Genomic DNA, 14,288 nt, shown 5'->3' on the forward strand with positions numbered 1-14,288 from the left:
CCGCTCCGCGGCATGTGGGATCTTCCCAGACCGGGGCACGAACCCGTGTCCCCTGCATCAGCAGGCAGACTCTCAACCACTGCGTCACCAGGGAAGCCCCTTGGTTATTTTTATTAATGGGGTATAGCTGGGTTAGAAATAGTTAATTTCCTCAGAAGTTTGAATTTGATCATACATTCCACCCCCTCCAAGCTAATTTTGCTTTCCTCATTCGATCTGATTCAGCATTTATTAAACACTGATTAATATTAAATTTAGTTTTAACTCCTGGGTACATATCAATAATCAGCAGAAAGAGATGGTTCTAAAGCATGCTGAGTGGCAGACAGAAACCAACCTTGTCTTGAGCAAATAGTCACCATATATAGTTAAGCATGGTTGTATGACAGTGCTAGTTAGGTGCTTTTACCATATTTTCCTAACGACTTAAACACAAAAGACAAAACAAAAAAGCAAATACACACGTTCATTAGAGAAAAATTGGAAAACCACTCATCACCCTTCATTTTTATCATACTGTTCTAGGGAAAAATATTTTCCAGTATATATTTTCATTTAATTTTCCTTTAAAATGTTCCTCTGTTGACTTTTATTTTTTTAGGCACAATTTGTTGGACTCTAAGATCAACACCCTGTTGTCATTGTGCCAAGATCCAAATTTGTTAAATCCAATCCATGGGATTGTGCAAAGTGTGGTGTACCATGAAGAATCCCCACCACAGTACCAAACGTCTTACCTGCAAAGTAAATAAACGTATCGGGAGGAGGATGGTTGATGAACTTCAAACGTGTGCTATTAAAGGATGCACTGGCTGAAGAATTCCTTATGAGGAATAGGCTTGTTCACACCTCTCTAACATGCCATTTTCTGACTTTTAATTATGTGTTCAGTACAATAAGTGGTTGACAACTTTTTAACTAAAATATGGTTTTATACTGGGTATATTTTCAGCGAGTTTTAGTCTACTTTGACACTCATTCTAAAAAAAAATGTTTTCACTGTGTGTGTGGGTTTTATATATCATCAACTATATAATTTCTGTTAAGACTGAAAGAGTGTCATGCTTGCTATAAGAGTAACATTTGATTTGTTGCAGGTTTTGGTTTTAATGGCCTATGGCGGTTTGCAGGACCCTTTTCAAAGGTAAGAAAATATCTTTTTCTCTATTGACAAAATGAAAGTTTTATTTATATTACTGTGCCTGCTTTAAGACAATATGTTGAAAACCAGAATGATTCACAAAAAACACATACGTTATTTTTATTAAAAGTTTTCTACCACACGATTCTTTCTAAGAGGCAGCACCTTTAATATGTTTATATACTAGCTTTTACCAAAAAAAAAAAAAAAATTCAATTTAATTTATGCTTGACTTTTCAGAAACGTATGATAAACCTCTGTAAACTTTCTGCCCTCGGTCCCTCATGTAGTTGATGATCTTAATGCACACATTTAGGTATCTTGTGATTAGGAAGGAGCATTACGTATGTTTAAAATCTACCTCATGACCTGAATTTAATATAATGTTATATGTCAATTAAACCTCACTTTTAAAAATTACATAATGAAAAAGAAATTTACCTCAAGAAAACATTTTTCCTTCCAACCTGTTGCATTAGATTCACTCTTCCCTGAATATATCCTCATTTGCTCCATTCAGTTTGTTCTTTGATTGGCGTTAGTTGATATAGTGCTTCATAAATGTGTGTTTAATTATTCTCTCTGTATATGGCCTCCCTCCAAATTGATTGAGGTTCCTTGAAGGCAGGACTTCTTTTTCTTCCCCTAGTGCAGTGTTCTAGAGATAGGGGTGCTAAATCAATACGAATTGCATAAACCTTGTTCTAATTTTAACAATTGAGTACTTAGTTTTGTTTTGTTTAGTTATTACTGCATATCTCTTGATATGCAAAGGCTGTCATTTAAAAAAGGGGCCTGAAGTCACAGAAATAAGTATATCATGCGGGGACTTTTGTAGTTTGATTGCCAGTAACCCTCCGAGCCCTTCGCAGTATTTAGTTAGTTGAATCTCTAAATGGCAGCTGGAATGATGCTCTGCTCATTTTCTCGTTTTGGAAAATAGACTAGACATCATTCCTGATGATTGGATTGTCTCAGAATTAATTCAGTCTTTGTGCATGGCCTTCAGTAATCACAGGTTCATCTGGAAGCTATAAGTGTTAGCTGAATAAAACTCCCAGTTGTAAGTCCCATGGTAGTCTACAAATATGATTCCACCCCCTTTTTTTTTAATGATCTGTAGTACAAAGGAAGAAAAATAGTAAATTAAGCCCAAAACAAAAATTGAATTTATCTTTTTTGGCTTCAAGGGGGAGTTACAAAAAAAGAAAAAAGAACAGAGCTAAAATAATGTCCTATTTTCCATTACAGCAAACACAAATCCCAGACTATGCTGAGCTTATTGTTAAGTTTCTTGATGCCTTGATTGACACGTATTTGCCTGGAATTGATGAAGAAACCAGTGAGGAGTCCCTCCTGACACCCACATCTCCTTATCCTCCTGCAGTGCAGAGCCAGCTTAGTATTACTGCTAACCTTAACCTTTCTAATTCCATGACCTCACTTGCAACTTCCCAGCATTCCCCAGGTCAGTAAATGCAATCTTTATATAAATTTGAGCAATAATATTACTATACCAACATTAGGAATTCCCTTGTTACCAGTTTATAGCAGATTTTGCTCCTTTTTATCATGAAATTCATCTTACATTTCTTCTTTACCTTGTAGCTGATTTGAATTTTGGTTTCTGTAAAGCTGTCTACTTTCAAACAGTTATACAAAGATAGTGAAATGTTTAGAGTGTTCACATAGTGTTCCAAGGTTGATAAGTTTTTAGAGTTTAGGCAGGAAGAGTATAACCTAAGGTATATAACCCTGTAAGTGAACAGATTTATAATTCCCTTACTAGATATACTAACCTTGCCCTAGTGTTTCTGTGTCTCTGATAGAGCATACTGTATCCCAAAAATATACAAAATATAGTAGTGCCCCTTTTCCCTGCTGCCAGCAACAACCTGAAAATCTAGGAGTAAATAAACAACCAGACAAAAATGCCAGCTGAAAAAAATAACATCTTAAAGCCCATAAGCGTATTCCTGACTCTGGAGTCACTCTTAGGTCCAACTGGGGAAAGTATGCCCATTCAGCATGCAACTAAGAGGCAGATAAACTGAGAAATAACAGCTAATAGCTCGGGTGGGGCTGAGATAAACAAGATGGCAGAAATGGCAAACGTACAGAGCTCTGGGCTTATTCAGTGACAAAGCGGATGATTTCTTATGACTCTGGTCAAACCCTGGAGGTGTATTCAATTCATTACAGAACTGATGCCATTGTGTATTTATGATGACAGTGGGTAATGAAGGAAAGCTTCCATTGTGGTCATGTATTCTATTCAGAAAGATATCTTTCTAAAATGGTTAAAATTAAAAAGGTTTTGTGTTTAAAGTTTCATTATCTGAAAAGTTTACTTATGAAACACCTCATGCTATAAGGAAAAGTTATCAATATTAGACGTAGTTAAGTGTTAGTGTGGATTTTCTTTTAAAAAGCCAAATGATGTATTATAACTATTTTGTGACGTTCAAGATCCGTAAGTAGAATTCCCAGTTTATAATCTCAGTTTTGCATGAATGTTTAAACATATATAGTTTTGAAGGTTCTGAAGAACTTGGCAAATCTAATACCCAATTCATATGATAAACCATTATATTAAATAACTATATTCATCTATTAAGCTTTGGTCAACAACAAAGCCTTGGTCAGCAGAGGAAACAAATTGTTTGATCCAGCATTTATTTATCAATCACCTTACTGCACCTAGTCAGGTTTTCTCCCCGCCAAGAAATAAGAGAAATCTAGCCAACTTTTTTTCCCCATATAACTGTGTTTATTTGGCCTCTGTCACCTATTCCCTAGAACAGTGTTTCTCCAAGTGTGGTCCCAGACCAGCAGCCTCAGCATCATTTAGGAGCTTATTAGAAATGCAAACGCTAGAATCCCACCCCAGACCTCCTGCACAAGAGACTCCAAGAGTGGGGCCCAGCCGGCAATCTGTGTTTAATAAACACCCAGGTGATTCTTATGCACTGGAGTGTGCCTATGATCTTGCCCCATTATCAGCATTTCAACTGTTAAAAGCCAGGGCAAACCTTTACGTTTACTTTCTTCTAGATACTGCAGCCACTGAATTCTTTCCCTCATCACCACTACCCCCCGCCTCCCGCCATAAAATCTTAGCATTTTGGAGCTAGGGGTTACTGTAGAGATAATTTAGTTCTAGGCTCACAATGTTGTATGTGAAGGGGAGACTGAGTTTAGAAGAGCTAAGTGAATTGCTTTATCACACAGTTCTTACCTAGAACCAAGGCCAGTGCTCTTTCTGCCACGTTCATTGCCTTCCGTATCTGTCATCTTTCTTCCTTCCCTTCCCCTGCCTTTCCCTTTTTCTTTCATTTATTTATTTCTGTCTCATTACTTCCGTCTGCCTTACCTTAAGTCCACTGCTCCTTTTCTTCTGTAGAGCTCTCTATCATCTGGGTTAGTCAACCACTGAACTTAATCACAAGTAGAAAATTCGTAGACCGTCTATATTGATCCTCTTGTTTTTAAAGTTTGGTTCATTTTGACCAGTCTTTTGCCTCTTGGGCTACTAATGTGATGTTAAAGCTGTCAAAATGTTCAGTTGTTTTTACATTGACTTTTTTTTTTAACCCAAACTAATTGTCAGGGGTATTTCTGCCCATCTTTGCCCACTGATGGAGACAATAAAATAATCAGATTAAGAATAAAGGTACCAGTACAGGTTCTTCTGCTAGTTGATTAACTGTTCATGTCCTGTGTTGATTGGACATTAGCCATATCATTTGCTTAGAAAAGTAGTCCTACTCTGTAACCTCTTATTTAGAATTGTTTAGAGAAATCAAAGAATAGCATTTGTGGTTTTGGTTACAGTTTTAAACCTACTGTGTCACCTACAGTAGTTCTCCAAAGATGGCTGCTTGAATAGATTATAACACCCTGGAAACCTCTGACTATTCTCAAAAGAAACTGAAGCTTTAAAAGTAATACAATTAATTAAGTAGAATAACGGTGTTTTTCTGTCTCTAAATTGTAAATTGTATGTCCTTTGGTTCACCAGATTATTTTACTACATGTTATTAGAGAAAGAGTTTATCTTTTCATTAGTAACTTTACTCTTCGATGAAACCCATTTGTATCTCTAAACTGTGGGCTCATCTCCATGAAAGGATCCTGATTTATTTATTTACCTAATTATTGTGTTTTTGTCATTTGCTCTTAGGGAATACCTCTTACAAGAGTTAATACTTTGTAAGTAGGTACGCTGTTTTATATCTTTAGCTCCTTGTAATCTGACATCCCTATCTCCTCAATTCTTTGCGGATCTGAGTTTGCTGATATCAAAGGGCTAAAAGAAGTGATGAATCTAATCCAGACTCATAACTCACTCCAGTATTTTGGCTTCACTATTTGGTTGTATAGAAACCAGAATATTTCCCTGTCTCCACTTCCATCAGCCAAGTCCTAAGCAGAAGCATTTAAAGAAGCCCTGTGTCACTCCCTGAAATGGAGCATAAGTGTGGCTTGCCATCAAATTACCCAACATCAACCTGCGCTAGTCTACTGAATTTTAAACAGGTGAAAGCTCTGTTTCTTTATGTCAAAAAGCAAAAGTTGCTGACCTGCACATAGCTCAAGCCTTTGCTTCAAACTTTCCCTGTCAGTGCAAGACTTTGCTTTCTAGATCTTTGGTACTTAGCAAGATCAGCCACTAAGCTGTATCTTCTTTTGGTCTCCAATATTCTCTGCTGTCAAATCAGCTAGATAAGAAATTCATGAACCCCTTCACCCTCCCCCGTGAAACACTAAACCTTACTTAGGTAAAAACTGTGGTGATAATTCATCAGTCACCAGCTTTTGAGGCAGTAGCGGTCATTTACATAAAGCAGTTGTCTCTGAAAATCCATTCTTCATGACAGATGATCATAGCCCACTTGTCTGTCCCCTTAGCACAAGAAGGATTGTTTTATAACTCTGTATATAAAATTACATAAATGACTGTCTTCTGACCCCACTCCTAGTAGAAACTGACTTGGCATCAGTGGAGCCAATGGCTGTACTCAGAGTTCAGTGCATATGAAATTGTGTTAACTGTGGTCCTTTTAGCCAAATGGACATAAAACTTTGTCTCTTCAGATTTTCCCACATGCCACTATGAGAATCTTGAAGAGAATCCATAATATTTACTCTCTGATAGATAAGAATATTTCAAATTTGATATTGCGATCCATTCTTAGGTCCAGTGTAGCTGAGCTGGACATGAATTGAAGAACCAGGATTAGAACTAGAAAATAAAACCTATCTACTAAAAATGTTATATATGGGACTTTCTCGTGCTTAAGGCCAAGCCATAAATGGCTCTCTTACAGGATGAGCAAAGAAGCCTTTTTAAAAGCCATATTGTGAGTGCTTTATAACCATTTCAAGTATGCATTCCAAATAGTCTTCCTGTATCCTCTTTAGATATTAAGGAGCAAGTATACTAGAAATAAAAATCCAGATGGAATTATATGGATTTTAGTACTCATTAAAAAGAAATTAAATAGGTTCATTTCCAATGTATTAAAATTTAATTTACACTCTACCGAGACCTCTTAATATTTTTCACACTGTAATTTAATTCAGTAAACATTCGAACACCTATTCTGTAGGTATACACTAGGTACTCTGAAACATTTAAAGATGAGAGAGACCCTGGTCCCCAGAGACTTGACAGTTTTTGCCTATGGATCTCAGTATTCGGTTTCAGCTAAAGTTGTTATTTCCTTCTGAGTCATGTTGTTTAACAAATTCTTTGTGTACACAAGTTCCTTGATTTTTAGGTACGAGATTAATACTACAATGCTCTGTAGAAAATAACCCAAAATCCAGATTTTATCTTGAATTATCCCAGATATTCAGTGTTTACTACATGCAAGGGACTCTGTTAGACCCAAGGGAGTGGCGGGGGCTACTAGGACATGAGACCTGCCCTCAAATAGATTTCAGAACAGTAAGAGTGGCAAAGTATACACAGATAACTATTTTGCCCTCTTTCGTGATCTCTTTTGTATTTATGTTGTACCTTGTACTGTACACTATTCTGATCATTCAAAGGGACATCTGTTCGGAAAAATCAGGTAATAATTACGGCAAAAGTTTTATAATGTATTTTTGACCTCAAAAATATGTGAGGTCACATATTTTATAATTTTTTAACAAAAATAAGCCTGTGATCTATTTTAAATGTTTTTTCACTTGGAAAAAAAAACTTTAATTTTTTTTCTTTGATCACCTTATTTTACTGTTAGTATTAGAGTATGGATTTTTTAGAGCAAAGACCTATTTAGTTGAACTTTATTTTAAATTCACTTCTTTCACTTTATTTTGGGGCTATGTCCAGGCCTGTCAGTTATTCAGTCACTTTGCTTCTGTAATGCAGACCTCCCTCCCAGGAAGCTGGGTGGATCAGCTAGCCCAGTAGTGCTGACAGCTGTGTGCAGAAAAGGTTAGTTTATCAAAACCATTTCTCCAAAGGGTAGACTTTAGTTACACTTCTGCTGTGTTTACCAGGTTTAAAATGTCTCCCTCTTAGAAGAAACTTAGAGGCCTCTATTTTGAGACTACTTAAAATCTCCAAAACAATTTTAATGTTTTAGGGAACTGCTTACCATATCCCAGACCTTTATTTGGTATATTCTTGATTTCGTTTTTCTTCTTTTTTCTTTGTTATTACCCCGTATTTAAGGGAGAAAAATAATTTTAAACTGAGCAATTGCTTGGTGTAATTTCTTCTAATTTTCCATTTCATTTTTTATTGTAATTCTTGATTTACACTAAAATTCTTTCTTCTAATATAGGTGGTAAAAACACATCTATCTGTAAAATTGTAAGTTCTGCCATTTATTTAGAGATTGTAATGTTTGGGAAATTAATGGTCAGAGTTCATTAATTAAAACAAGAATCCTCCTGAAAACCAAGGAAAATAATAATTATCCAGTATCTAATCATATTTCACCCTTTAAAAATCTTTCAGATATCACTCACTTTTGTTTTTTTCTTCCATTCTGTGTCTGTGAAGCTTCTCTACCTTGCTCTAAATCAGCAGTTTTCATGCAGCTGTTGCCTCATCAAGGTACTCTTTACTTTTGTCATCTTTGCACGAAATACTGCTTACCCTGCGCTCATCCTGGGCACATGGCATGAGACTTCATTCACCAATCCCTGTAAGCAGAGTCTGGTTCAGGCACCTAAAGAATCTGTAAGGCCATTACTGTAAGGTCTGGATGCTTATGGTGCCACAGGGCTGAGACTTGTCTTGATGAAAGAGCTGTTCATGCTCCCCCTGAACACTGAAGATGCAGTCCCAGCCCTGGACTAACACAGACAGGTTAACAAGAAACTCCAGGGAGAGTTAATAGAGAAGGGAGGGTATGTGGTTTGGGGAAGAGTTTTTAGCTTAGGAAGTAGTTATTTTCCCCAAATATAGATACAAAGCCAACCCCAGCATTTCCATAGAAATTAATGCTGGCTGTCCACTCTGTCACCCGTGTTAAAAAGAAAGGAATGTGGTCCTTAGTTAGCTCAAAGGACTAAGAAGAAAAAAATGTGATACACTTATGTCTAATTTATAAAAGATGCCTTTTCTTTCTTTTACTTTTCGGTGATTAGTATACAGAAAGATTAGACCTGTATAGAAAAAGAGGTGTTAGCAATTGATGAAAGACCGTTACAAATATTTTAAAAATTCTTATAGTTACTCTTTTGTATATCTAGCTCAAAATATGAATTTTCTAAATATATATTTAACACGTTCCCATCAATGTATTACTATAGCATAAGAACAAGCTATAGTTATATTTTCTTCTAAGAAGACATATTTCTTGCTTATTTACATTAGTGTCCGTAATTTTACAAATTCTGGTATAAAATTCGAGTCCTTTGCGTTTGTTCTAAAATTCCTTTCAGTACTTCACTTGGTCTTTTTTTTTTTTTCAGGTATTAGGAACATCTTAATTTATGCTGTAATTATCTGTGTGCAAAAAGTCTTCACCTAGCCTATCTGATTCTTCTAACAATACTTTGAAATAGGCACGTTTACTGTTATTTTTAATTGCCAGATTAAGAACTGAAACCAAATAAGAGTTCTGATCCAAACAGACTGGAACCTGGGTCTTCTGATGTGCCTCACTGTATGTGTAACAAATGAGCCTTCTGACAGCTTTGCCTTCTCATAGATGCATTAAGAGTTTTCTGACAGGTTTGCCATATGATATATGTGATAAACTAAGCAATGCAGATTCAGGGAACTTACTGTCGCCTTGTGCAGGTGGTGGGAGGTTTGGATTATTATGTCTTTCATTTTTGTTGAATAACTTCTCACAAATCACCTAACCCATTTTTCCTCAGCTTCTCAAGAGCTAAAAGGGATTCGATCCTTTTATTATTTCATGAAAATATTAGGTTCCAGTTTGAGAAATCATTTTGGTGTTTAAAAAAATAGGTGACTTTTTAAAAATTATTTGTCAGCCTGGAACTATATCCCTAGTTGTCAAAATAAACCCTGATACCTGCCTTCAAGGAACTAATGTTTGAGCAGAGGAGATAGACATATAATAGATATATAAGTTATTTATATATGTTATTTAACTATAGTGTAATCTAATAAATTTTTCCCCTCTTAATTCACTGAATTTTGGCCAATAACACTTTTTATTTAGGATTTTAGCTTTATCTGGAACCACCACAATTCACTGAAGCACAGTGCTTATTCATGCACTGCTGTAGAGAATCTTCAGCTTCTTCTGCCCTGCATGTTGTTTGTAACTGGCTGCATGCTTAACCACAGCATATCTAAAGGAATTTAAACTAGCAAGTCAGGACCACAGAGGTTTTTACCTTTATTTCACTTGGGTGGTGGCCTTTGGATTTCTGTCACCTCATGGATTTCTGCTTCTGTGCCCACTGAGAGTCAGAAGGGAAAGCCAGTGCTTAGGGGCATAAGAGAGACCAGGATGCAAAGCCTCCAAGCGGCCTTGATGAGCAGGAGCACAGCACCAAGGTCTGCTCACCAATTTAAAATATAGTATATGTACCAAAGCAAGATGGATCTGTCTCCAGTTGGACAGTCAGGCTGATAATCTGAGAGTTTTTCCTATAGAATGTTGAGACCAAACCCTTCTCTACATTCTAGAAAGGTTTCTAGATTTATTTTCAGAGGGTTAAGAAGAATGCTGCCAAAATTCTCAAAAGTGAGAATTATGCTTAGAAACCAGGATACTGGTATCATTCTGTTTCATACTAACCTGGCTTCTTTCAAGGTGCTATTTTTTGGTATAAATATAATGCTTTTTTTAAAAACCTCCAAGATTTTTATGTCAGTTTCTCCTTAGATCCTTAAATAAAACACCTTTGCTGTGAAGCTGAACTTAGGAATCACCATCGTGCCACATTTACCTGTGTGTGACTTGTAGGGTTGGGTCACTAAGTAGGAAGAAAACATATACACAAAAACAGGTAATGAATTGAGATGAAAATTGAGTAAAAGTGGGACATCAGCCTCTCACATAGCATTGAAGTTTTGGGTTATCAGTGACAGTCCTAGGTCAGTGATACTTTAAGATTTTTAATTAAAAGGAACACAGGCTCATTAGGGAAGAAAATTAAAAATTCAGAAAAATAGAAGAAAAAATCACCTATAATCCCACCACTCTTAAGATAATCACTGTTTATTAACATTTTGGTGCATCTCCTTCCTATTTCTTTTCTTTATGTAGTTGAGGTCACAGTATGTATAAAACTTTATTGCTTGCTCTTACCCTTAACATTTATTGAGGTGGCCAAAACGTTCATTCGGGCTTCCCCGTAAGACGTTACAGAAAAACCCAAACGAACCTTTTGGCCAACCCAATAAAATTTTATTTCGAGGTCTGAAGGTTACTTGCTTAACAAAACAGGAAATGGAATATTCTTAGTATGTCTTTGAAGAAAAACCTTCACCCTAGTGACTTACTCTGATTATAATTTATATAATTTTAATTCTTAAGAATTAAACTGAACAGGCCCTTGTCCTCAGATAGAAGCTTTGCCACCTTGCAGTGTGACGACTGCTCTGCCCCCGCCCCCAGAACGAGCCATAGTCCAGCAGTGGCAAGGCTGCACCAAAGGTGGTCACACAAGAAAGAGCCCCAGAGTGGAAGATTGCTGGCAGAGGGCCACTGGCCCTCCAGTAGTCATCAACACTGTGTCCCTCCTGATGACCATCCCCTGATTGTTTCAAACCCTTATCTTTAAAGTTCTAGTTTTGCCTGATTCTGATTTCCTATTGAGGAAATAAACCTAGATAAGGAGCTATTGGACTTGAACTTTTAGGCCACATGCAAATTTGAGGAAATGGAAAGTCAAATACTCAGACAAGTTCATGATCACTTCAGATGGAAGAAGCTAAAAAAAACTGTCTTTTCCAATAAAAATATGGCGCCACCCCACTGGAGATCAGGGGTTGCATGCTTTTTGGCTCTGAATTGCAGCCATCACATTTAAAAATGGAAACATCGGTTCAACCAGTGTTTGTTGAAAAAGACGTCAACTAGATCTTACAGGAAAATAAAAATGAATGATAAACGATCTTTGCCCTTCTAGATGCTTTTATTCTAGTAGAGAAAATATGACATATACACAAGTTGTGATAATATGGGCAAAATATAATGCCATATAAAAACAGGCAGAAAAAAGGGGAGGGAGAAAATAGTTCTGGCAAGAGACAGGAGAATGCATCATGAAAGAAACAGGTGAGAAAAAATACGGGTTGCATTTTATCTTGTAGAGATTGGTAAGGCAATTGAAAGAGCTACACAAATACATATTACAGAGTTCAAGGCGCATTCAAGGGATGATGAGCAGTCTCCTTTCAATTTTGTTATTTCTTTTTTAAATAGCTCTGGAGAAGATGCAAATAAATATGCAGAAGAGAATAAAAATCATCCAGAATTCTGCTACCCAGAGAAAAGTTCTTTGAACATCACAGTGTATTTTCTTCCGTTTAGCTTTCTACCCATAGGATTAGATTGGAACAGATTCAAGAGTGGGTTCACTATGCTTGCCTCCCGGAGAGGCGTTGCTGACATTTTTAATGATGCACTCACACTCCCAGCCCAGTGCACTTTTTCATATGCCAGTGTTCCTTTGATAAGCTCAAGACAGCAAACCTCTATGGAGCCTGTGTAAATCAGACCAGGTGCCTGTAGATGCCTCATACTCTGAGTTGAATTCAAGGCTGAATCCAAACAAAGATGTGTGGCTCCTAGAAGGAGGTCATCACAGATCCATTTCCTGTTCAAGAACCAACAAACAAATAGCTGTGTGGGTCTATGTACATTTTCAGTAACATAAATACTTTTTGACTTGACGTACTATTTTTTGTCCAAAAATAGAAATTTTTCCATTGTCAAATTTACTGTTTATTTTAAAATTCAGATGGTACAGATAAGAATAAAGCAGGGAATTCCCTGGTGGTCCAGTGGTTAGGACTCCACACTTCCATTGCAAGGGGCATGGGTTCAAGGAACTAAGGTTCTGCAAGCCGAGTGGCTCAGCCAAAAAAAAAAAAAAGAATAAAGTAAAAATGACCTGAAATCACACCATCCAGAGATAACATTTTTTGGCAAATATTTTCCTAGCCTTTTTGTTTATTTGTTTATTTTCCCCTGTAAGTGGATTTTTTCCCCCTAATCCAAAATTATGGTCATTTTTCTGTATCAGTAAATACCAATCAGTACTTTACATTTTGATACAACTTGCTAAAATAGTTTTTGCTTTCCTATCAGTTATGTCAAAGGTGGGTATAATTGGTCTAATTATTTTAGTAAATTTATTGAAGTGTGGCAGAAAAGCACACAGATTATAAATTTACAACCTAATGAACTTCTAAGAAGTAAACATACTTAAAAATCCAGTATCCAGATCAAGAAACAATATCGCCATCACCCCAAGAAACCATCCTCATGCCCCCTTCCAGTCACTTCTTCCCCAGAGGTAACCACTATCCTGTTACCTGTCTAATTTGTAATCTTTACTAATCTGATGAGTAAAAAATACCTTGTTTTTGCTTCTAGTTACTTTTATGAAGTTACTAATTAGATTATTTATAAAAATACATTGTAGGGCCCAGTTTGGGGAGGTTTAATCTCCTCCATGAGAGAAATAAATGGCATCTGTTTAAGGTACAGAACAAAAAATGACTTGCCAGAGTTGAAAAGAAGATCAAAGCAAAAATTCTACAGTATGACCGTTTTGATATATTATTTTCTCAGTAAATATTTGAGTTCCTTTGGGGTAGGCACTATGATTTAAAAAATAAAAAGCATCTGCCTTTCTTTGAAATGATGAATTTCTGTATCTTCTGCAACTACAGAATATATTCTGTGTATAAACACCAGTAAGGCTACGTGGCTAGAAGCTGACCTCTGCTGGAAGCTTCTGTTATGATTTGGAGGAAGGCGTTCTAGTCTTTGGTGGCTGCTAGCCTTTCATTCAGCTCAATCCTGCCTGCCTCTAGCTTTTCCTTGCAACTTCTCTGTTTTTTTTGTTTTTCCTTATGCTATTTTTCTGCCATGATAGCAAATTTTGCTTAACAAAGTGTGAGGTTTTCTGTGTGACAAGATCTTTGTAAACACTCTAGCAGCTGACTATTAAAACGAATGCAAAAACAATACACCAGGTTGTATCTTGTATACAAATCGTGAGATTCAGTCCTGGAGCTTAACACCACAGGAGAGGGGGTAACTGGCTGCTCTGTTTCTCTCCAGGAATTGACAAGGAGAATGTTGAACTCTCCCCTACCACTGGGCACTGTAACAGTGGGCGAACTCGTCATGGATCCGCAAGCCAGGTGCAGAAGCAAAGAAGCGCTGGCAGTTTCAAACGTAATAGCATTAAGAAGATCATGTGAAGCTTTCTTTCTTTCCTTTTTCAAACAGACTTAACTTATACGGGCTCTTCACTAGTGACCCCTCACCACCGTGCTGTGATGCTGCACTTCATGTTTTATAATGAGCCCATCCAGTCTGCCATGTTGCCAGATGATCAACTCTTGGAAGCGTTGCCTAAATTTAATGCTGCTTTTTTCTTTAACTTTTTTTTCTTCTACTTTTGGTTTGTCTGGTTTAAGCAAGTGTTCAGAACAACTGCAAAGAAAGTGGGAGGTCAG

At 36.7% G+C, this 14,288-nt stretch overlaps 1 protein-coding gene across 1 annotated transcript in view; it reads left to right on the forward strand.

Moving 5' to 3' along the window:
- NF1 (neurofibromin 1) overlaps positions 1–14,030 on the forward strand; it is a gene marked incomplete at both ends in the record, with an annotated part of 254,679 nt that extends 240,649 nt beyond the window's left edge. Inside the window, 4 exons of the mRNA XM_079725195.1 lie at positions 602–744; positions 1,098–1,144; positions 2,393–2,609; positions 13,888–14,030. Coding sequence (XP_079581321.1) covers positions 602–744; positions 1,098–1,144; positions 2,393–2,609; positions 13,888–14,030 — 550 coding nt within the window. The remainder of the gene's footprint in view (positions 1–601; positions 745–1,097; positions 1,145–2,392; positions 2,610–13,887) is intronic.
- Between the last annotated feature and the right edge of the window lie 258 nt (positions 14,031–14,288).

Source organism: Hyperoodon ampullatus, assembly GCF_949752795.1.
Source record: "Hyperoodon ampullatus genome assembly, chromosome: 19".
NCBI lineage: Eukaryota > Metazoa > Chordata > Mammalia > Artiodactyla > Ziphiidae > Hyperoodon > Hyperoodon ampullatus.